Source organism: Oncorhynchus clarkii, chromosome 21, assembly GCF_045791955.1.
Source record: "Oncorhynchus clarkii lewisi isolate Uvic-CL-2024 chromosome 21, UVic_Ocla_1.0, whole genome shotgun sequence".
In the NCBI taxonomy this organism is placed as follows: domain Eukaryota; kingdom Metazoa; phylum Chordata; class Actinopteri; order Salmoniformes; family Salmonidae; genus Oncorhynchus; species Oncorhynchus clarkii.
In genome coordinates this window covers 43876585-43901564 of record NC_092167.1, presented here as the reverse complement: position 1 = coordinate 43901564, position 24980 = coordinate 43876585, and the positions used below count along the sequence as shown (strand labels likewise).

General features: G+C 47.6%; 1 protein-coding gene across 3 annotated transcripts in view; it reads right to left on the bottom strand.

Moving 5' to 3' along the window:
- Positions 1-24980, bottom strand: part of LOC139379085 (actin filament-associated protein 1-like) — a 149306-nt gene that overhangs the window by 25140 nt on the left and 99186 nt on the right. For all 3 annotated transcript variants that reach the window (XM_071121882.1, XM_071121880.1, XM_071121881.1), the window contains exons 4-6: positions 8661-8769; positions 8138-8358; positions 5737-5916 (exon numbers count right to left, since the gene is read on the bottom strand). In XM_071121882.1, the coding sequence (XP_070977983.1) occupies positions 5737-5916; positions 8138-8358; positions 8661-8769 (510 nt within the window). The remainder of the gene's footprint in view (positions 1-5736; positions 5917-8137; positions 8359-8660; positions 8770-24980) is intronic.

Sequence of the window (24980 nt, the reverse complement as noted above, 5' to 3'; positions counted from 1 at the left end):
ATTATAGAGAGACTGAGTCTTAACAGTGGTTAGAGGGACTGTGTGTCTTAACAGTGATTAGAGAGACTGAGTCTTAACAGTGATTATAGACATACTGAGTCTTAACAGAGATTATAGAGAGACTGTGAGTCTTAACAGTGATTACAGAGAGACTGAGTCTTAACAGTGGTTAGAGGGACTGTGAGTCTTAACAGTAATTACAGAGATACTGAGTCTTAACAGTGATTATAGAGATACTGAGCCTTAACAGTGATTGTAGAGACTGTGAGTCTTAACAGTGATTATAGAGATACTGAGTCTTAACAGTGATTAGACATACTGAGTCTTAACAGAGATTATAGAGAGACTGAGTCTTAACAGTGATTACAGAGAGACTGAGTCTTAACAGTGGTTAGAGGGACTGTGAGTCTTAACAGTGATTATAGAGACTGTGAGTCTTACCAGTGATTATAGAGAGACTGAGTCTTAACAGTGATTATAGAGAGACTGAGTCTTAACAGTGATTAGACATACTGAGTCTTAACAGAGATAATAGAGAGACTGAGTCTTAACAGTGATTATAGAGGGACTGAGCCTTAACAGTGATTATAGAGGGACTGAGCCTTAACAGTGATTATAGAGGGACTGAGCCTTAACAGTGATTATAGAGGGACTGAGCCTTAACAGTGATTATAGAGGGACTGAGTCTTAACAGTGATTATAGAGGGACTGTGAGTCTTAACAGTGATTATAGACATACTGAGTCTTAACAGTGATTATAGAGAGACTGTGAATCTTAACAGTGATTATAGAGGGGCTGTGAGTCTTAACAGTGATTATAGACATACTGAGTCTTAACAGTGATTATAGAGAGACTGTGAATCTTAACAGTCAGTCTTAACAGGGATTATAGAGAGACTGTGAATCTTAAGTGATTATAGACATACTGAGTCTTAACAGTGATTATAGAGAGACTGTGAATCTTAACAGTGATTATAGAGGGACTGTGAGTCCTAACAGAGATTATACAAAAATTAAAAAAGACTGAGTCTTAAAAGTGATTATAGAAACACTGAGTTTTAACAGAGATTATAGAGAGACTGAGTCTTAACAGAGATTATAGAGAGACTGAGTCTTAACAGAGATTATAGAGAGACTGAGTCTTAACAGTGATTATAGAGAGACTGAGTCTTACCAGTGATTATAGAGAGACTGAGTCTTAACAGAGATTATAGAGAGACTGAGTCTTAACAGAGATTATAGAGAGACTGAGTCTTAACAGTGATTATAGAGAGACTGAGTCTTAACAGTGATTATAGAGGGACTGAGTCTTAACAGTGATTATAGAGAGACTGAGTCTTAACAGTGATTATAGAGAGACTGAGTCTTAACAGTGATTGCAGAGAGACTGAGTCTTAACAGTGATTATAGAGAGACTGAGTCTTAACAGTGATTATAGAGAGACTGAGTCTTAACAGTGATTATAGAGAGACTGAGTCTTAACAGTGATTACAGAGAGACTGAGTCTTAACAGAGATTACAGAGAGACTGAGTCTTAACAGAGATTACAGAGAGACTGAGTCTTAACAGAGATTATATTAGGATCCACATTAGCTGTTGCGAAAGCCGCAGCTACTCTTCCTGGGGTCCAACACAGAACATGAAACATGACATAATACAGAACATTAATAGACAAGAACAGCTCAAGGACAGAACTACATACATTTAAAAATGTAGCCTACATAGCAATGCACATAGCCTACATAACAATGCATACACAAAATATCTATGTCCAATAGGGGAGAGGCGTTGTGCTGTGAGGTGTTTATCTGTTTATGAAACCAGGTTTGCTGATCATTTCAGTAATATGAGATGACAGGTTCCATGCAATAATGGCTCTATATAATACTGTACACTTTCTTTAATTTGTTCTGGATTTAGAGACTGTGAAAAGACCCCTGGTGGCATGTCTGGTGGAGTAAGTGTGTATGTCAGAGCTGAACGTTCCTTATAAAATGAAGAAGTGATGCAGTCAGTCTCTCCTAAACTCTTAGCCAAGAGATACTGGCATGCATAATATTAATATAAGCCCTCTGATTACAATGAAGAGCAAGACGTGCAGCTCTGTTCTGGGCCAGCTGCAGCTTAACTAGGTCTTTCTTTGCAGTACTTGACCACATGTCTGGACAATAATCAAGATAAGACAAAACTAGAGCCTGCAGGACTTGCTTTTTGATTTGTGGTGTGAAAAAAGCAGAGCTTCTCTTTACTATGGACAGACATATTCTAAAATGGATTAAATAAATAATACAAATCTTCAGCAATCTAAACACATTACCCCATAAAGACATCACAATACCCCATAAAGACATCACAATACCCCATAAAGACAGCACAATACCTCATAAAGACATCACAATACCTCATAAAGACATCACAATACCCCATAAAGACATCACAATACCTCATAAAGACATCACAATACCCCATAAAGACATCACAATACCCCATAAAGACATCACAATACCTCATAAAGACATCACAATACCCCATAACGACATCACAATACCCCATAAAGACATCACAATACCTCATAAAGACATCACAATACCCCATAAAGACATCACAATACCCCATAAAGACATCACAATACCCCATAAAGACATCACAATACCCCATAAAGACATCACAATACCCCATAACGACATCACAATACCCCATAAAGACATCACAATACCCCATAAAGACATCACAATACCCCATAAAGACATCACAATACCTCATAAAGACATCACAATACCCCATAACGACATCACAATACCCCATAAAGACATCACAATACCCCATAAAGACATCACAATACCCCATAAAGACATCACAATACCTCATAATGACATCACAATACCCCATAAAGACATCACAATACCCCATAAAGACATCACAATACCCCATAAAGACATCAAAATACCCCATAAAGACATCACAATGCCCCATAAAGACATCACAATGCCCCATAAAGACATCACAATACCCCATAAAGACATCACAATACCCCATAAAGACATCACAATACCCCATAAAGACATCACAATATCCCATAAAGACATCACAATATTCCATAAAGACATCACAATACCTCATAATGACATCACAATACCCCATAAAGACATCACAATACCTCATAAAGACATCACAATACCCCATAAAGACATCAAAATACCCCATAATGACATCACAATACCCCACAAAGACATAACAATACTCCATAATGACATCACAATACCCCCTAAAGATGTTGATTCTATAAACAGATCACGAGCAACACAATATGGACATGTTGATTCTATAAACAGGACGTTTATATGTCTGGATTTCACATTAGTTTTGGAGTGCCTCAAGGCTCCGTTCTAGTCTTGTCTCTATTTACTAATGCAGTCTTACATGAATCATTACAGGGACATCGTGTTGGACATGTTATTGGATTCTTATCCTCCGACTAGGGTGGGATAACCAATACCTTTTATTTCCATTATTCATTCTTTAATGTGAAATTCAAGAGTGATTATTTATCAAAGCTCTCCGTCTCTGGATGGAGGAACAGAGTAGGAGAGAAAGAGAGATAAAGAGAGACAGAGAGTTAAGGAGTGCGCGATAAAGGAAGAGAGAGAAATAAAGACAAAGAAAGCAATAGAGAAACCGAGTGAGCTTTTCCCCAGCGCTCCTAGGCCACGTCCAGCCCTAATATCCAAACACATACTCCACACTAATCTGTTTGGCTCTGTGAGGCGCGCAAACACCCCCAGGCGTAATTGTATGCTGAGCTGGCCAAAATAATATCTCCTCCCTCACCGTACAGTTAATAACGCAAGGGGAACACATGTGCCTTCAATCCAATTCCTCTAGTCCAGGCCCCCGTTTCGGGGTACGTTGAACCGTGGCCAGCCGGGCCACATAATTGGGCGTGCTGATTGCAAGCATCATTGGGTTAGATGTTAATCACCTGAAGCAGAGAGTTTGTTTGGAGTGAGGTTGAAGGGTATTGGTTTATTCCGTGTTCACATTTATTGGTTCAATGTGTTTTTATCGGGCATGTTTTCAGACACCTGACCCAATACGCGTCAGTGTCCCGTCTCGAGCGATAATTACGGATGTTGTGGGTTTTTCTTTTCTTCCTTGACTGGCTCGGTTTGTATATTTGTGCAGTCCAATGCGGCTGCTAGCAGGTACCTCGGCGCTACCCTAGTGTGCTGTTAAGCAATAAACAAAGCTAATTACCATGTGGAAGGAGTAATCAAATCAGAACAAAAAATAGACTGTTTCCTTTTAATTCCCTTATTTCTGAAAAAAAAAGCTCCTACAGGGACCCACCATTTATTTACACGTAATAGGGTTGGGAAAGCAAATATGACTGGCTATTGTTTCCATCAGCAGTCTGCACAGGACGAAATAGCAGACCGCTCGGTTTTTAACGGGGCCTCTCTGACCGGTGCTGTATGAAAAAGCCCGGGTCCAAGCTCAGTTACAAAGGGCCCGTTCGGTAAACTAGAGGCTGGGGAAGTTCGCTGGCAGGAGCGGTGAAAAGGGAAATGAGGAAAGAGAAGGGCTCTTAAAATAGCTGCACAAGGATAAACAATGGTAGTGCGTGTGCGTCTGTCTGTGTGTCTGTCTGTGTGTCTGTGTGTATTTCTACCCCCCCATGGCCTCTTCCATACTGTGATTAAAGTAGAATAACTCAAAGACGATGGTATGGGAATGACATATGGGGCAGAGTGGAAAAGGAGTCAGCAGGATGCTTTACTTTGAGGTCTCCAGGAGAGAAACAGACGTGAGAGGGAGATCTGAGAGAGACTGTTTCACAGATACTAACCAAACATCCTGACATCAGAAACACCTGTTCAAAATAACCCTCTGGCCCCTAACGCAATATCACGAAGAAGACTCCGCCCGCTAGGGCAGAAACAGAGAATTTATTTTCATACAGGACCAAAGGAGTCGCTCCCCAAGAAAAACAACCAGTGACCTACTGTACCTTTGGACAAGCGTACCACGAGATTAATCGCTTTTTTTATTCTCTCAAAAATATACATCATCTTCCTTCAGCATTTACAGTAAATTTACTCCATCCTGTTTTCACCCCCCAAGAGTACCCTGGACTGGATGATCCCTCTTCACAGTACCAGTCTGTTCCTGCTTATTTAGCCAACTTGTCATTGTCTTGTCAACAATGAGGGATCCTGAAATGCACCTATTAGTGTGTCACTCCGTCTACAACAGTGTCACAGTAACATTGGGACCATTGTCTGATAGAAAACCATCGTAATTGGTGTCTCGGGTTATTGTGCTACCCTGATCCACTCGGACTACCACAGTGTACTGCTGTAACATCAATCTGTGTGTCATGTTATTGTGCTACCCTGATCCACTCGGACTACCACAGTGTACTGCTGTAACATCAATCTGTGTGTCATGTTATTGTGCTACCCTGATCCACTCGGACTACCACAGTGTACTGCTGTAACATCAATCTGTGTGTCATGTTATTGTGCTACCCTGATCCACTCGGACTACCACAGTGTACTGCTGTAACATCAATCTGTGTGTCATGTTATTGTGCTACCCTGATCCACTCGGACTACCACAGTGTACTGCTGTAACATTATAATCTGTGTGTCAGGTTATTGTGCTACCCTGATCCACTCGGACTACCACAGTGTACTGCTGTAACATCATAATCTGTGTGTCAGGTTATTGTGTTACCTTGAGCCACTCCTCAGCCTGCTCTTTGCTCTGCACGGCCAGGACCAGGGCATCTGCCCCCTGGTGGACTATCTTCAGCTCGTGTTTCTTCTTCTTGCCGTCCTTGGGGACATGTGTGATGCTACAGCCTGATAACAGCAGCTCCATCTGGGGTGTCTGGTCTTTAGATGACTTGTAGCACTAGAGGAGGAGAGAGGGAGGAGAGAGGGAGGAGACAGGAAGAGAGAGGAAGCGAGGAAAGAGAGTATAGAGGAAGGAGAGAGGAAGAGAAAGGGAGGAGAGAGGGAGGAGACAGAAAGAGAGAGGAAGAGAGGAGAGAGAGGATAGAGGACGGAGAGAGGAAGAGAAAGGGAGGAGAGAGGGAGGAGAGAGGAAGAGAAAGGGAGGAGAGAGGAAGAGACGGGAGGAGAGAGGAAGGAGAGAGGAAGAGGGAGGAAGGAGAGAGGAAGGAGAGAGGAAGAGGGAGGGAGGAGAGAGGAAGAGAGAGGATGGAGAGAGGAAGAGGGAGGGAGGAGAGAGGAAGAGAGAGAAGAGAGGGAGGAGAGAGGAAGAGGGAGGGAGGAGAGAGGAGGAGAGAGAAGGAGAGGGAAGGAGTGAGGGAGGAGAGAGGAAGGAGAGAGGAAGAGAGGGAGAGATGGAGGAGAGAGAGGTGAAAGGATGGAGAGAGGAAGCGAGAAGGAAAAGAGGAAGAGAGAGGATAGATGGAAGAGAGGAGAGAGGAAGAAGAGAGGAGAGAGGGAGGAGAGAGGAAGCGAGAGGAAGCGAGAGGGAGGAGGGGGGGAGAGAGGAGATGGAGGAGAGAGGGAGGAGAGAGATAGAAGGGAGGGAGGAGAAAGGGAAGAGAGGAGAGAGGAAGGAGAGAGGAGGCGAGAGGGGGGAGGGGCGGAGAGAGGAGATGGAGGAGAGAGGAAGAGCGAGGAGAGAGGAAGAGGTCAAAGAACCGGTGGATTAAGTCTTTCAAATACACATGGCTATGAGCGTCTCTGGGTGCATGTGATTATTCAGTGTGTGCGCATGTCTATGATACTTTTTTTACTTAGCTCATTTTCAGTATTTGACAGGTAAAGGACAACTGACACTCTACGAGCACATGTCTGTGAGCACAATCATCCACAACACACCAGCATGGTCTGTGAGCACAATCATCCACAACACACCAGCATGGTCTGTGAGCACAATCATCCACAACACACCAGCATGGTCTGTGAGCACAATCATCCACAACACACCAGCATGGTCTGTGAGCACAATCATCCACAACACACCAGCATGGTCTGTGAGCAAAATCATCCACAACACACCAGCATGATCTGTGAGCACAATCATCCACAACACACCAGCATGGTCTGTGAGCACAATCATCCACAACACACCAGCATGGTCTGTGAGCACAATCATCCACAACACACCAGCATGGTCTGTGAGCACAATCATCCACAACACACCAGCATGGTCTGTGAGCACAATCATCCACAACACACCAGCATGATCTGTGAGCACAATCATCCACAACACACCAGCATGGTCTGTGAGCACAATCATCCACAACACACCAGCATGGTCTGTGAGCACAATCATCCACAACACACCAGCATGATCTGTGAGCACAATCATCCACAACACACCAGCATGGTCTGTGAGCACAATCATCCACAACACACCAGCATGGTCTGTGAGCACAATCATCCACAACACACCAGCATGGTCTGTGAGCACAATCATCCACAACACACCAGCATGGTCTGTGAGCACAATCATCCACAACACACCAGCATGGTCTGTGAGCACAATCATCCACAACACACCAGCATGGTCTGTGAGCACAATCATCCACAACACACCAGCATGGTCTGTGAGCACAACCATCCACAACACACCAGCATGGTCTGTGAGCACAATCATCCACAACACACCAGCATGGTCTGTGAGCACAATCATCCACAACACACCAGCATGGTCTGTGAGCACAATCATCCACAACACACCAGCATGGTCTGTGAGCACAATCATCCACAACACACCAGCATGGTCTGTGAGTACAATCATCCACAACACACCAGCATGGTCTGTGAGCACAATCATCCACAACACACCAGCATGGTCTGTGAGCACAATCATCCACAACACACCAGCATGGTCTGTGAGTACAATCATCCACAACACACCAGCATGATCTGTGAGTACAATCATCCACAACACACCAGCATGGTCTGTGAGCACAATCATCCACAACACACCAGCATGATCTGTGAGCACAATCATCCACAACACACCAGCATGGTCTGTGAGGAATTATGACGTTGAAGGGGGTAGACGATACAGAGGGTGAGAGAGTGTGTGTGTGTGTTCTTGTATGTGATGCTGATAGTGTGTGTCTCTGTATCTGTTCATGTGTCCGTACCAGCAGCTTGTTGTCCTTGATGACACAGAGCAGCTTGGTCCACTGGCCGAAGCGTTTCTTGCGCAGCAGGAAGGCACAGATGCGTGCGTCCTTGACCAGACCCATGGAGGCCTCCTCGCTAGGCCACTGGTGTCGCATCTTCTTCCCTCTGTTCCCCTTCCCATCCTCCTCCTCCTCATCATACGACTCATACGAACTGCTCATCTGGTCAGAATCATAGTCTGAGTGATAGACGAGAGAGAGAGACCAGGTAGAATGTGTTAGATATTGAGTGGTTATATGTATCCTGAGTAAATGTGTGTTCAGTCCTCACTTGGGGGGGGGTCAAGATGTGTGGTTTCATTGTGTGTGTGTCTTATTCACGTGTGTGTGTGTCTTATTCATGTGTGTGAGGTTTCATTGTGTGTGTGTGTGTGTGTGTGTGTGTGTGTGTGTGTGTGTGTGTGTGTGTGTGTGTGTGTGTGTGTGTGTGTGTGTGTGTGTCTTAGTCACATGTATGTGTGCCTATATTGTGTAAACTCACTGGAAGTGATGTATTCTGGGGCTTTTCCAGGACTGAGGGGGACGGCCTCTTCATAGTATCCCTCCGGGAGAGAGCAGCTGGGGAGAGGAGGAGGCCCGTTGTCTGGAGGCTGGATGAAACACAGGGAGAGAGAGAGGCACTGGGTTAGCTTGTACAGTAGTGTGTTCACATCCACCTCACACACACACACAGAGAGAGAGAGAGAGAGAGAGAGAGAGAGAGAGAGAGAGAGAGAGAGAGAGAGAGAGAGATTGTACATTGTTAAAACACTGTATATATATAATATGACATTTGTAATGTCTTTATTGTTTTGAAACTTCTGTATGTGTAATGTTTACTGTTAATTTTTATTGTTTATTTCACTTTATATATTCACTTTATATATTATCTACCTCACTTGCTATGGCAATGTTAACACATGTTTCCCATTCCAATAAAGCCCTTGAATTGAATTGAATTGAATTGACAGACAGACAGACAGAGAGAGAAGTAAAAGAGAAGGAGTAGGATGGCAAATAACACTTATTTGTGTTTGTTTACTCGACTCCCCTTAGCTAGCTAGGGCGTGAGGATCAACTACCTCACTGACGTGATGCATCTTGGCCGGAGCTACTACGCACCGGGGTCTTTGCGTTCAGCTCTTAAAATAACATAATTGCGGCAATAAAATGTTTATCTCATAATCTCTCCAAGCGCATGGAAATAAATATCTTCTCCGTTGACATTCAATGCAGTGATTTGAGTGTTCCCAGAGCTGGTTTTCACCCAGAAAGAGAGAGAATACAAAGAGAGTTTTCTGCTGATGAGCGATAACTTGGGTTGGAAAATAGCTTCTTATGGGCCTTTGGGGTGTTAACACTCTCTGAGGTTCTCTTTAGGGTGGTGTTAACACTCTCTGAGGTTCTCTTTAGGGTGGTGTTAACACTCTCTGAGGTTCTCTTTAGGGTGGTGTTAACACTCTCTGAGGTTCTCTTTAGGGTGGTGTTAACACTCTCTGAGGTTCTCTTTAGGGTGGTGTTAACACTCTCTGGGGTTCTCTTTAGGGTGGTGTTAACACTCTCTGAGGTTCTCTTTAGGGTGGTGTTAACACTCTCTGAGGTTATCTTTAGGGTGGTGTTAACACTCTCTGAGGTTATCTTTAGGGTGGTGTTAACACTCTCTGAGGTTCTCTTTAGGGTGGTGTTAACACTCTCTGAGGTTATCTTTAGGGTGGTGTTAACACTCTCTGAGGTTATCTTTAGGGTGGTGTTAACACTCTGAGGTTCTCTTTAGGGTGGTGTTAACACTCTCTGAGGTTCTCTTTAGGGTGGTGTTAACACTCTCTGAGGTTCTCTTTAGGGTGGTGTTAACACTCTCTGAGGTTCTCTTTAGGGTGGTGTTAACACTCTCTGAGGTTCTCTTTAGGGTGGTGCTAACACTCTCTGAGGTTCTCTTTAGGGTGGTGTTAACACTCTCTGAGGTTCTCTTTAGGGTGGTGTTAACACTCCCTGAGGTTCTCTTTAGGGTGGTGTTAACACTCTCGGAGGTTCTCTTTAGGGTGGTGTTAACACTCCCTGAGGTTATCTTTAGGGTGGTGTTAACACTCTCTGAGGTTCTCTTTAGGGTGGTGTTAAAACTCTCTGAGGTTCTCTTTAGAGTGGTGCTAACACTCTCTGAGGTTCTCTTTAGGGTGGTGTTAACACTCTCTGAGGTTCTCTTTAGGGTGGTGCTAACACTCTCTGAGGTTCTCTTTAGGGTGGTGCTAAAACTCTCAGTCTCTCTTTGGGGTGTTGTTAACACTCAGGTTCTATTTGGGGTGTTGTTAACACTCTCTGAGGTTCTCTTTAGGGTGTTGTTAACACCCAGTCTCTCTTTGGGGTGTTGTTAACAGTCTGAGGTTCTCTTTGGGGTGTTGTTAACACTCCGGTTTTCTTTAGGGTGTTGTTAACACTCAGGTTCTCTTTGGGGTGTTGTTAACACTCTCAGTCTCTCTTTAGGGTGTTGTTAACACTCAGTCTCTCTTTGGGGTGTTGTTAACAGTCTGAGGTTCTCTTTGGGGTGTTGTTAACACTCAGGTTCTCTTTGGGGTGTTGTTAACACTCTCAGTCTCTCTTTAGGGTGTTGTTAACACTCAGTCTCTCTTTGTGGTGTTGTTAACAGTCTGGTTCTCTCTGGGGTGTTGTTAACACTCAGGTTCTCTTTGGGGTGTTGTTAACACTCAGTCTCTCTTTGGGGTGTTGTTAACACTCAGTCTCTCTTTGGGGTGTTGTTAACACTCAGTCTCTCTTTGGGGTGTTGTTAACACTCAGTCTCTCTTTAGGGTGTTGTTAACACACTCAGTCTCTCTTTAGGGTGTTGTTAACACACTCAGTCTCTCTTTAGGGTGTTGTTAACACACTCAGTCTCTCTTTGGGGTGTTGTTAACACACTCAGTCTCTCTTTGGGGTGTTGTTAACATTCTCAGTCTCTCTTTGGGGTGTTGTTAACACTCTCAGTCTCTCTTTGGGGTGTTGTTAACACACTCAGTCTCTCTTTGGGGTGTTGTTAACACTCAGTCTCTCTTTGGGGTGTTGTTAACACTCAGGTTCTCTTTGGGGTGTTGTTAACACTCAGTCTCTCTTTAGGGTGTTGTTAACACACTCAGTCTCTCTTTGGGGTGTTGTTAACACACTCAGTCTCTCTTTGGGGTGTTCTTAACACACTCAGTCTCTCTTTGGGGTGTTGTTAACACTCAGTCTCTCTTTGGGGTGTTGTTAACACTCAGGTTCTCTTTGGGGTGTTGTTAACACTCAGTCTCTCTTTGGGGTGTTGTTAACACTCAGTCTCTCTTTGGGGTGTTGTTAACACTCAGGTTCTCTTTGGGGTGTTGTTAACACTCAGGTTCTCTTTGGGGTGTTGTTAACACTCAGTCTCTCTTTGGGGTGTTGTTAACACACTCAGTCTCTCTTTGGGGTGTTGTTAACACTCTCAGTCTCTCTTTGGGGTGTTGTTAACACTCTCTGAGGTTCTCTTTAGGGTGTTGTTCACACACTCTGAGGTTCTCTTTGGGGTGGTGTTCACACACTCTGAGGTTCTCTTTGGGGTGTTGTTAACACACTCTGAGGTTCTCTTTGGGGTGGTGTTAAAACTCTCAGTCTCTCTTTGGGGTGTTGTTACCACTCTCTGAGGTTATATTTAGGGTGTTGTTAACACACTCTGAGGTTCTCTTTGGGGTGTTGTTAACACTCAGTCTCTCTTTGGGGTGGTGTTAACACTCAGTCTCTCTTTGGGGTGTTGTTAACACACTCAGTCTCTCTTTAGGGTGTTGTTAACACACTCAGTCTCTCTTTAGGGTGTTGTTAACACACTCAGTCTCTCTTTGGGGTGTTGTTAACACTGAGTTTCTCTCTGTGTGTTTAGTCTGTTTACAAATTCTACTCTTCACTGGGCTCTACATCTAAGGCCATGAGTGCTACCTGGTCAGGTGACCAGGGTTTCCCTAGCCAGGTCACATGCTCAGGTAAAAACTCAGGCCCCATTATCGGCATCATGTCGCCTGGAAGACCATCCTATAAAAAGGTCCACTTGACAACCTGCTGTAACCATGACAACGACCTCTCGCGCCAACAACAAGCGATTCCGTCTATTACCTCCGATAAAGACTTCCACCCCCCCGTTTCTTCTCGTGGAAAAGTCCGCTCTAATTGTATTTTGCGGCTGCCATTGTTAGGGGAGAATCTACCACAGTTGTGAAACGCCAGTGCTACGTTGCTCGCGGCTACACCACAAAGGCAGTGAAGGACCACGTTGCCATGGCAACATGGAAATATGTGCCTAATTCATAAAAGGGAGGAGCGATAAAACAATTTCTGTGTGTTGTTTTACGGTCAGAAATTATGTGTCACTGTGTCGTGATCAAAGCATTTATACTGAACGATGCACAGTGGATTTGGGACGTGGAGCAATACTCCCAAAGGGTCAAGGCTAACCTTGACACACGTCCTGCAGGACTGGACCAGATTACTACTAGCAGTAACACCGTATGCATCCATCTAGATTGGGGAAAAGCTCAATGCAAAATCAATACGATGACTCTAAACTACACTTACTGGCCAAAAGGGAAATGGTAACTGAACAAACTTAAAGGCTGAGTTCTGATATACACACTAACATACTGCCGTAACTGAATGATGCTATGTATTGGGCCTGCGTTCTAGTAGCCACAGTCTATTTAGCTCGATGACCAGGGCGAAAGAGGACCATTAACAGTCTGCAGCCCCAACTCTCAGCCACTCTGACGAGGCCCAGCCAAACCGCAAACTGACAAACACTAACCGTTAATGATAAACACAGATGAATCACCAAAATGCTTCCTCGGTCTATCTGCATAACGTCCCATTAGCCCATGTCTTTAACCTCTAAAAGAGGGGCGTTCTACTAAGCTAACACATGGAATTGTTTTAAGATGACCATAACCAGGTATGACCAGGTAAGAAAAAAATATCAGAAAAAAAATGATTTGATAAAAGAATGAATTTACTACTGTAGCCCATAGAAACGCAATGAATAACACATTCATAAAACAGACAGTCCAAAAACAAGTTGAAAAGGAATAAGGATTTTAAGTGTATGTCCTATACCTAGGAGATATATTGTATTTAACCCCTTATTTTTGTTGGCAGAAAATTACCGACATACACTATATATACAAAAGTATGTGGACACACCTTCAAATTAGTGGATTCGGCTATTTCAGTCACACCTGTTGTTGACAGGCGTATACAATCGAGCACACCGCCATGCAATCTCCATAGACAAATGTCGGCAGTAGAATGGCCCGTACTGAAGAGCTCAGTGACTTTCAACGTGGCACCATCATAGGATGCCACCTTTCCATCAAGTCAGTTGGTCAACTGTAAGTGTTGTTATTGTGAAGTGGAAACGTAACAATAGTCTGTCCTCGGTTGCCACACTCACTACCGAGTTCCAAACTGCCTCTGGAAGCAACGTCAGCACATGAACTGTTCGTCTTCATGAAATGGGTTTCCATGGCCGAGCAGCCGCACACAAGCCTAAGATCACTATAGGCAATGCCAAGTGTTGGACTCTGGAGCAGTGGAAACGTTCTCTGGAGCAATGAATCACGCTTCACCATCTGGCAGTCCCAATGGATGAATATGGGTTTGGCGGATGCCAGGAGAATGCTACCTGCCAGAATGCATAGTGCCAACTGTAAAGTTTGGTGGAGGAGGAATAATGGTCTGGGGCTGTTTTTCATGGTTCGAGTGAAAGGAAATCCTAACGCTACAGCATACAATTACATTCTAGATGATTCTGTGCTTCCAACTTTGTGGGAACAGTTTGCAGAAGGCCTTTTCCTGTTTCAGCATGACAATGCCCCAGTGCCCAAAGCGAGGTCCATACAGAAATGGTTTGTTGAGATCGGTGTGGAAGAACTTGACTTGACATCACGGAACCCTGACCTCAACCCCATCGAACACCTTTGGGATGAATTGGAATGCCGACTGCGAGCCATGGCCTAATCGCACAACATCAGTGCCCGAAGCAAATGGAAGCAAGTCCCCGCAGCAATGTTCAAACATCTAGTGGAAAGCCTTCCCAGAGGAGTGGAGGCTGTTATAGCAGCAAAGGGGGGACCAACTCCATATTAATGCCCATGATTTTGGAATGAGATGTTCAACAAGCAGTTGTCCACATACTTTTGGTCATGTAGTGTACTTGCATTCATTTTTTAAATGGGTACCGGGTTACCTTCGGACGAGTCCTGTGACACTTGTGGGGTTCATATTAGTTTGTAGCCCAAACGGTTTGGACGCTACAGACAGAAGTTGGCACATCGGCTGGTAGTGACTTCAGACGGGTCCCGTGGGGCTTTTCGGGGGTCGTAGAGAAAATCCTATTCGTGAGAGTCTCATCTTTCCATAGACTGGTCATATTACTTTGTAAGGCAAACCGTTTGGATGAAGGCCGATTTATACCACTGTAGCTCGGCCATCTTCCAAGGAAGCCTGACATAGGAAGCCTGACATAGGAAGCCTGACATAGGAAGCCTGACTTCGGCGGATGTGGGGGATAGAGACGCAGCCCATTCAAAAAACAGATTGTGACGGGCGCGTCAATAGACTCTTCAAACCCTTCCTGCTTTCTTCAATACTCTCTCCATCTATACTCATTTATCTTCCCCCTCTCTCTCTGACATAGGACGCCTGACATAGGAAGCCTGACATAGGAAGCCTGACTTCGGCGGATGTGGGGGATTGAGACGCAGCCCATTCAAAAAACAGATTGTGACGGGCGCGTCAATAGACTCTTCAAACCCTTCCTGCTTTCTTCAATACTCTCTCCATCTATACTCATTTATCTTCCCCCTCTCTCTCTCTCTCTCCATCTACACTCATTTATCTTCCCCATCTCTCTCTCTCCATCTATACTCATTTATCTTCCCCCTCTCTCTCTCTCTCTCCATCTACACTCATTTATCCTCCCTCTCTCTCTCCATCTGCACTCATTCTCCCTCTATCCATTTATCCTCCCCCTCTCTCTCTTTCTCCATCTATGTACTTACTCCCTCATCTACCCTCTCTTTCTCTTCCCCATCTACCCTCCCCCCTCTCCCCCTTCTCCCTCCCCCTCTCCCCATCTACCCTCCCTTTCTCCCTCCGCCATCGACCCTCCCTCTCTCCCTCCCCATCTACCCTCCCTCTCCATCTACCCCCTCTCTCCCACCCCATCTACCCTCCGTCTCTCTCCTCCTCCCCTCTCTCCCCCATCACCCCCCCTATCCCCCTTCTCCCTCCCCATCTACCCTCCCTCTCTCCCCCCATCTACCCTCCGTCTCTCTCCTCCCCATCTACCTCTCCCTCTCTCCCCCATCACCCCCATCTACACTTCCCTTCTCCCTCCCCATCTACCCTCCCTCTCTCTCCTCATCCCCCCTTCTCTCCCACCCCATCTACCCCCCCCCCCTCTCTCTCCTCACCCCCCCCCCCCCCCCCCATCTTCCCTCCCTTTCTCCATCTCTATACTCCCTTTCTCTCTCATCTATAACTAACTCAAAGACGTGGCTCCTCCCCAGAACCTTATCACATTTCCTCTGGGAAACACTGCTTTGTGGTGAACTCATTTTCTGGCAAGACCACAGCCCCACTAAACTCCACAACCGCTCCCCCCACCCCTCCTAACCCGCACGAAAACTCCCCACTGCACCAAGGGAGGACAAGGGAATAAAAGAAAGCTGAGCGAGTGGAACACTTCTAGACTTCAAGACTGTAAAAGACAGAGACATGAAGAGAAGGGAGAACGAAAGAGTCCGATCTTGACAATTGCAAAATATGGCACCTCACGTCTCGACCTCGAAATACAAAAGCCGGAGGTTAGGTTTGCGTTGGTGTTGTGGGACTGTCGATGTTGGAAGGCCCTAACCTCTCAGCATTATCAGAATGAGCTCATTTCATCCTTAAAAAGGTAGCAACAACGGCAACATTAATAACTGTCAAGATATTATTGTTTTAGCTCTGCGTTTTGAAACTCAATGTGAGTTACTTGAGATGGAGACGGGAGGTCGTGACCCCATCACTCTGTTATGAAATTATGTAAGAGATTAGAGGTACTCAAGGTCTGATCAAGTACTTTGGACACACACACACACACACACACACCTACTTTTCAATTGTTTTCACTACCTCAACAACCAACAGCCTGTTCGTATCACACCAATAATCTGTCTTGACGAATCACACGAGCCGACTAACAGAGTGCATTGTGGTCCAAATGCATTCCAGCCTCCGATTGACCATAAACAAACAGCATCCATAAACCCCAAAGCGGTGTCGGTCCAGATGGATGTGTACGCTCTAACTAACACTGATCGTTTCCGTCTGTTCAACTTCCACAGATCTCAAAACCATCCGCGTCCTCCCATCCTATTGGTTGAGACATTTATTGTTGTCTCCCACTCATCTACCACTTAGATGTATAGAAATATTTTTTTTAAACTTGAGCTGCGCTTGACTGAGTGTGCCTGGAGGAATGAAATCAATGGGATAGGCCCGTCTGGTACTCCATTTAGGATCAATCAATAATCACTGCTACAGATCTTCGCATTTGCTGCAAAATACAGATACCCTTAAAGCAAACAATTCTATTGTAAATTCCCATCCATGTATCGTTTAGATCAACAGGTCTCTGCAGTTGCTGCCTTTGAACCCACCGATTCCATCCCTTCCAGGGAGAAGACAGTGTGTTATTAGGGAGCTGCAGTGAGGGAGGAAAGACCTTGGTTTGGAGACTTGACTCTATCTAGACTGGGCTGAGCTCCACATACCAGAGACCAGTCCGTTGTCCACTCTGTCTGTCTAGACTGGGCTGAGCTCCACATTCCAGAGTCCAGTGTAATTCGCTGTCTGTCTGTGTAGGAGGAGTAGTCAGTGTTGTGTCAATGTGTTGCCGTTGTGGCAGTTTGGATGCACTGAGGCTACAGACGCAGGCCGACTCCCAGTTTGTCTAGAATAGAATAAAACTTTATTGTTTATAGAGGACATTGATACATTCACTCTCAACTGACCGCTGTCCCAACTGTGTTGGATAGATACAGTAAGTATGTATCCTGATACATTGCATTAAGTAGTCCAACAGCACAAGGAACTAATGAATGTTGGAAGACGTTCTTCTCGGCCATGGGCATTCTGAAGAGCCGGCCAGAGGGAAGCCTCACGAACTGAGGGTGTAGAGGCCGCGGAGGGGTCTCTAGGAGAAAAAGACTACATTTCCCAAGATGCTTTGGGTTTTTCTTTAGGTTGAGGGCCTATGGCTATTGTCTCTACATACATCAAGCAAGTGTAGTGTTCTGGAGGAGGGTTGATGCCAGAAGAGCCGAGCACATAGACACATGGTTCCAATCATTGAGTTGTTCATGTCAGCTGTACACCTTCCAACACACTGACCTTACTAAAACAGTGTCCACACAGACAGCATTCATCTGCTCCTCTTAAATCCATGCAGGACAAACACACACGCACACACAGGCACGCACACACAGGCACGCACACGCACACACACACACACAGGCACACACACACACAGTCACACACACACACAGGCACGCACACACAGGCACGGGCAGAGGTCAAGGTAAGGTCAAATTGGTCCCAGACGTCCCCGGAGATGAAAGGAACAACACAGTACCAGAGGGGTACAGCACAGTAGATACCCATCATCCTCTCTGCTGCTCCTCTCTGAGCCATGACTTTGGCCTGTCTAGCCCTCTGAGCCATGACTTTGGCCTGTCTAGCTCTCTGAGCCATGACTATGGCCTGTCTAGCTCTCTGAGCCTTGACTTTGGCCTGTCTCTCTCTCTCTGAGCCATGACTTTGGCCTGTCTCTCTCTGAGCCTTGACTTTGGCCTGTCTAGCTCTCTGAGCCTTGACTTTGGCCTGTCTATCTCTCTGAGCCATGACTTTGGCCTGTCTAGCTCTCCGAGCCTTGACTTTGGCCTGTCTAGCTCTCTGAGCCTTGACTTTGGCCTGTCTCTCTCTCTCTGAGCCATGACTTTGGCCTGTCTCTCTCTGAGCCTTGACTTTGGCCTGTCTCTCTCTCTCTGAGCCTTGACTTTGGCCTGTCTCTCTCTCACTCTCTTACCACCCAGCTGCCCCTAGCAGTTGGTTTACCACTCAGTGGCCACTGTGCAGCTGCCCCTAGCAGTTGGTTTACCACTCAGTGGCCACGGTGCAGCTGCCCCTAGCAGTTGGTTTACCACTCAGTGGCCACTGTGCAGCTGCCCCTAGCAGTTGGTTTACCACTCAGTGGCCACGGTGCAGCTGCCCCTAGCAGTTGGTTTACCACACAGTGGCCACGGTCCAGCTGCCCCTAGCAGTTGGTTTACCACTCAGTGGCCACCGTCCAGCTGCCCCTAGCAGTTGGTTTACCACTCAGTGGCCACGGTCCAGCTGCCCCTAGCAGTTGGTTTACCACTCAGTGGCCACGGTCCAGCTGCCCCTAGCAGTTGGTTTACCACTCAGTGGCCACGGTCCAGCTGCCCCTAGCAGTTGGTTTACCACTCAGTGGCCACGGTCTAGCTGCCCCTAGCAGTTGGTTACCACTCAGTGGCCACGGTCCAGCTGCCCCTAGCAGTTGGTTTACCACTCAGTGGCCACGGTGCAGCTGCCCCTAGCAGTTGGTTACCACTATGGCCATGGTCCAGCTGCCCCTAGCAGTTGGTTTACCACTCAGTGGCCACGGTCCAGCTGCTCATAGCAGTTGGTTTACCACTCAGTGGCCACGGTCCAGCTGCCCCTAGCAGTTGGTTTACCACTGTGGCCACGGTGCAGCTGCCCCTAGCTGTTGGTTACCACTGTGGCCACGGTCCAGCTGCCCCTAGCTGTTAGTTTACCACTCAGTGGCCACGGTCCAGCTGCCCCTAGCAGTTGGTTTACCACTCAGTGGCCACGGTCCAGCTGCCCCTAGCAGTTGGTTTACCACTCAGTGGCCACGGTCCAGCTGCCCATAGCAGTTGGTTTACCACTCAGTGGCCACGGTCCAGCTGCCCCTAGCAGTTGGTTTACCACTGTGGCCACGGTGCAGCTGCCCCTAGCTGTTAGTTTACCACTCAGTGGCCACGGTCCAGCTGCCCCTAGCTGTTAGTTTACCACACAGTGGCCACGGTCCAGCTGCCCCTAGCAGTTGGTTTACCCCTCAGTGGCCACCGTCCAGCTGCCCCTAGCAGTTGGTTTACCACTCAGTGGCCACGGTCCAGCTGCCCCTAGCAGTTGGTTTACCACTCAGTGGCCACGGTCCAGCTGCCCCTAGCAGTTGGTTTACCACTCAGTGGCCACAGTCCAGCTGCCCCTAGCTGTTGGTTACCACTGTGGCCACGGTCTAGCTGCCGCTAGCTGTTGGTTACCACTGTGGCCATGGTCTAGCAGCCCCTAGCTGTTGGTTTACCACTCAGTGGCCACGGTGCAGCTGCCCCTAGCAGTTGGTTACCACTATGGCCACGGTCCAGCTGCCCCTAGCAGTTGGTTTACCACTCAGTGGCCACGGTCCAGCTGCCCCTAGCAGTTGGTTACCACTATGGCCATGGTCCAGCTGCCCCTAGCAGTTGGTTTACCACTCAGTGGCCACGGTCCAGCTGCCCCTAGCAGTTAGTTTACCACTCAGTGGCCACGGTCCAGCTGCCCCTAGCAGTTGGTTTACCACTCAGTGGCCACGGTCCAGCTGCCCCTAGCAGTTGGTTTACCACTCAGTGGCCACGGTCCAGCTGCCCCTAGCAGTTGGTTTACCACTCAGTGGCCACGGTCCAGCTGCCCCTAGCTGTTGGTTACCACTGTTGCCACGGTCCAGCTGCCGCTAGCTGTTGGTTACCACTGTGGCCATGGTCCAGCAGCCCCTAGCTGTTGGTTTACCACTCAGTGGCCACGGTGCAGCTGCCCCTAGCAGTTGGTTTACCACTGTGGCCACGGTGCAGCTGCCCCTAGCAGTTGGTTACCACTGTGGCCACGGTCCAGCTGCCCCTAGCTGTTAGTTTACCACTCAGTGGCCACGGTCCAGCTGCCCCTAGCTGTTAGTTTACCACTCAGTGGCCACGGTCCAGCTGCCCCTAGCTGTTAGTTTACCACTCAGTGGCCACGGTCCAGCTGCCCCTAGCAGTTGGTTTACCACTCAGTGGCCACGGTCCAGCTGCCCCTAGCAGTTGGTTTACCACTCAGTGGCCACGGTCCAGCTGCCCCTAGCAGTTGGTTTACCACTCAGTGGCCACGGTCCAGCTGCCCCTAGCAGTTGGTTTACCACTCAGTGGCCACGGTCCAGCTGCCCCTAGCAGTTGGTTACCACTCAGTGGCCACGGTCCAGCTGCCCCTAGCAGTTGGTTTACCACTCAGTGGCCACGGTGCAGCTGCCCCTAGCAGTTGGTTACCACTATGGCCATGGTCCAGCTGCCCCTAGCAGTTGGTTTACCACTCAGTGGCCACGGTCCAGCTGCTCATAGCAGTTGGTTTACCACTCAGTGGCCACGGTCCAGCTGCCCCTAGCAGTTGGTTTACCACTGTGGCCACGGTGCAGCTGCCCCTAGCTGTTGGTTACCACTGTGGCCACGGTCCAGCTGCCCCTAGCTGTTAGTTTACCACTCAGTGGCCACGGTCCAGCTGCCCCTAGCAGTTGGTTTACCACTCAGTGGCCACGGTCCAGCTGCCCCTAGCAGTTGGTTTACCACTCAGTGGCCACGGTCCAGCTGCCCATAGCAGTTGGTTTACCACTCAGTGGCCACGGTCCAGCTGCCCCTAGCAGTTGGTTTACCACTGTGGCCACGGTGCAGCTGCCCCTAGCTGTTAGTTTACCACTCAGTGGCCACGGTCCAGCTGCCCCTAGCTGTTAGTTTACCACACAGTGGCCACGGTCCAGCTGCCCCTAGCAGTTGGTTTACCCCTCAGTGGCCACCGTCCAGCTGCCCCTAGCAGTTGGTTTACCACTCAGTGGCCACGGTCCAGCTGCCCCTAGCAGTTGGTTTACCACTCAGTGGCCACGGTCCAGCTGCCCCTAGCAGTTGGTTTACCACTCAGTGGCCACAGTCCAGCTGCCCCTAGCTGTTGGTTACCACTGTGGCCACGGTCTAGCTGCCGCTAGCTGTTGGTTACCACTGTGGCCATGGTCTAGCAGCCCCTAGCTGTTGGTTTACCACTCAGTGGCCACGGTGCAGCTGCCCCTAGCAGTTGGTTACCACTATGGCCACGGTCCAGCTGCCCCTAGCAGTTGGTTTACCACTCAGTGGCCACGGTCCAGCTGCCCCTAGCAGTTGGTTACCACTATGGCCATGGTCCAGCTGCCCCTAGCAGTTGGTTTACCACTCAGTGGCCACGGTCCAGCTGCCCCTAGCAGTTAGTTTACCACTCAGTGGCCACGGTCCAGCTGCCCCTAGCAGTTGGTTTACCACTCAGCGGCCACGGTCCAGCTGCCCCTAGCAGTTGGTTTACCACTCAGTGGCCACGGTCCAGCTGCCCCTAGCAGTTGGTTTACCACTCAGTGGCCACGGTCCAGCTGCCCCTAGCTGTTGGTTACCACTGTTGCCACGGTCCAGCTGCCGCTAGCTGTTGGTTACCACTGTGGCCATGGTCCAGCAGCCCCTAGCTGTTGGTTTACCACTCAGTGGCCACGGTGCAGCTGCCCCTAGCAGTTGGTTTACCACTGTGGCCACGGTGCAGCTGCCCCTAGCAGTTGGTTACCACTGTGGCCACGGTCCAGCTGCCCCTAGCTGTTAGTTTACCACTCAGTGGCCACGGTCCAGCTGCCCCTAGCTGTTAGTTTACCACTCAGTGGCCACGGTCCAGCTGCCCCTAGCTGTTAGTTTACCACTCAGTGGCCACGGTCCAGCTGCCCCTAGCAGTTGGTTTACCACTCAGTGGCCACGGTCCAGCTGCCCCTAGCAGTTGGTTTACCACTCAGTGGCCACGGTCCAGCTGCCCCTAGCAGTTGGTTTACCACTCAGTGGCCACGGTCCAGCTGCCCCTAGCAGTTGGTTTACCACTCAGTGGCCACGGTCCAGCTGCCCCTAGCAGTTGGTTTACCACTCAGTGGCCACGGTCCAGCTGCCCCTAGCAGTTGGTTTACCACTCAGTGGCCACGGTCCAGCTGCCCCTAGCAGTTGGTTTACCACTGTGGCCACGGTGCAGCTGCCCCTAGCTGTTAGTTTACCACTCAGTGGCCACGGTCCAGCTGCCCCTAGCAGTTGGTTTACCACTCAGTGGCCACGGTCCAGCTGCCCCTAGCAGTTGGTTTACCACTCAGTGGCCATGGTCCAGCTGCCCCTAGCAGTTGGTTTACCACTCAGTGGCCACAGTCCAGCTGCCCCTAGCTGTTGGTTACCACTGTGGCCACGGTCCAGCTGCCGCTAGCTGTTGGTTACCACTGTGGCCATGGTCCAGCAGCCCCTAGCTGTTGGTTTACCACTCAGTGACCATAGTCCAGCAGCCCCTAGCTGTCTGTTTACCACTCAGTGGCCACGGTCCAGCTGCCCCTAGCTGTTGGTTACCACTGTGGCCACGGTCCAGCTGCCCCTAGCTGTTGGTTACCACTGTGGCTATGGTCCAGCTGCCCCTAGCAGTTGGTTACCACTGTGGCTATGGTCCAGCAGCCCCTAGCTGTTGGTTTACCACTCAGTGGCCACGATCCAGCTGCCCCTAGCAGTTGGTTACCACTGTGGCCATGGTCCAGCAGCCCCTAGCAGTTGGTTACCACTGTGGCCATGGTCCAGCAGCCCCTAGCAGTTGAAGGACGGTTAATAGTCCAATGTGTCTGAGAGAAACTCCAACCTGTCATCTACAGATTAGCCAGACATACTCATACCAGAAGCTTACACACACACACGCCTCATTCCAGTGGCTTGTGTGAAAAACCCAGGACTCTCCCCTTTCAGAACAAGCATGGCAAATGAGCCATGTTCACAGATACTGATCTAAATGTTACTCCAAAATGTTTTTATACGACCTGCCCATGTTAGTGAAACTTCAGCCTTGTACCAGTTCTCATTCTAATTGTATTATCGTTCCTGGAAATGGGAGTGGGAGACAAGTCTGTGTTTTTAGGCAGGTGTGCTCTCACATGCAGCAATAGCTGATACGCCAGTCTCAATGCTGGGTGGAGAAAACAACAATTGAGTGTTGAATAGAGCAGCGATAGGAAGCTTCCAGACCTCTACACCTCTTCCCTTCTTTCTCCAATCTCACAATGAGGTGTCAATGTGGGCAAGAGGAAAGGGAGGGAGGGGTCTGGGGCGCTAATCCTGTGATAGAGGGGGCAGAGGAGGCCCATGCTTTTGTTGGACAGCCCCCCGAAGTGTCGGTTTGGGCTGGAATGGAACGGAAGTCTAGAATGGACCGGGGATATTGTACTGGGAGTAAACTGGAATGGTGAAACAGGAACACACTCACTCACATTCTCATTCACCTCCCGGAAACAGACACACACACTCATTCAGTCTGAACACACACCCACACACACACACACACACACACACACACACACACACACACACACACACTCACTTACTTAGTTACACGGGAAGCTTGGCCTCTGCCAGCTCTCCACAGTCAGTCCTCATTCAGTTAGTTTAAGAGAGGTCTCATTCACTGTCTCAAAGACACATTCAGCTGAGATCTTAAGGCTTTGTTTTACTCTGCATCAGAGGCAGTGTGAGTTTTCACTTAGTTTCTTTATTTCGTTTGCAAGATCACATCGTCAATGGAATAGAGAAAGACTCGGCCCCGTTAAAACAATATTTGAGTGGTAGAGGTTTTCCATTCGTTCAATCCATAGGTTGCACCTCCGCCACGTCATCGTTATGAACGTTCAAGCTGCCCTCTACCGGTGGCGCCATAGTGGTGCCTGAAAGCGGTGATGAGCCCATTCATCCTGGACGGAGGCAAACCACTGTTTCGTCTACATCACACTATATTGCCTGGAAATACGATGACATTGCTAAAGTAGTCAAATATTTAGCAGGAAACAACTTTGCCAGCATTATCATGTCGTCAAATATTTACTTTAGACAGATGGCAATGTTGTCATTAGCTAGCAAAGTTTGTCAAAAATAGCTATCAATGCTAACATTAACATTTCTTGCACTGTACCCAATGATTTATGAAAGCTTACTTGATTGGTTGTTGTTTTACAGACGTGTTTAATACGTTTTATGTAAACACTATTAGAATAGTTATAGAAATGTTGTTGTTTTATGTAAACACTATTAGAATAGTTATAGAAATGTTGTTGTTTTATGTAAATACTATTAGAATAGTTATAGAAATGTTGTTGTTTTATGTAAATACTATTAGACTAGTTATAGAAATGTTGTTGTTTTATGTAAACACTATTAGAATAGTTATAGAAATGTTGTTGTTTTATGTAAATACTATTAGACTAGTTATAGAAATGTTGTTGTTTTATGTAAACACTATTAGAATAGTTATATAAATGCACATTGTTATATTTGGTAACACTTGTTTATTGTCCCTCGACTCCAACCCCATTGGATGCATTGACCGGACGTGGGTGGAGCTATGTCCACACAAGGGTGCAAATGATAAACAGTCACGAAAGCTCTGACGAAGGCCGATACGTAAAGCTTCATGAAGAGCAGTGACACTATCAAGAGCAGCGTGCAGGTTTCTCTTCTTTCTCAAAATTAGCCAGCTAAAATCCGGTGGCCTCCCTTCAATCTTAGCTAGTTATTATACTGCATCTAATGTCAATCTGGTGACATCAAAATGACAACAAATGGTTTTCCTACTAATTATTTGCCTCCTTTGAAATGTCATTGTATTTCCGTGCCACTGGAATGCACTTTTGATGAAATCT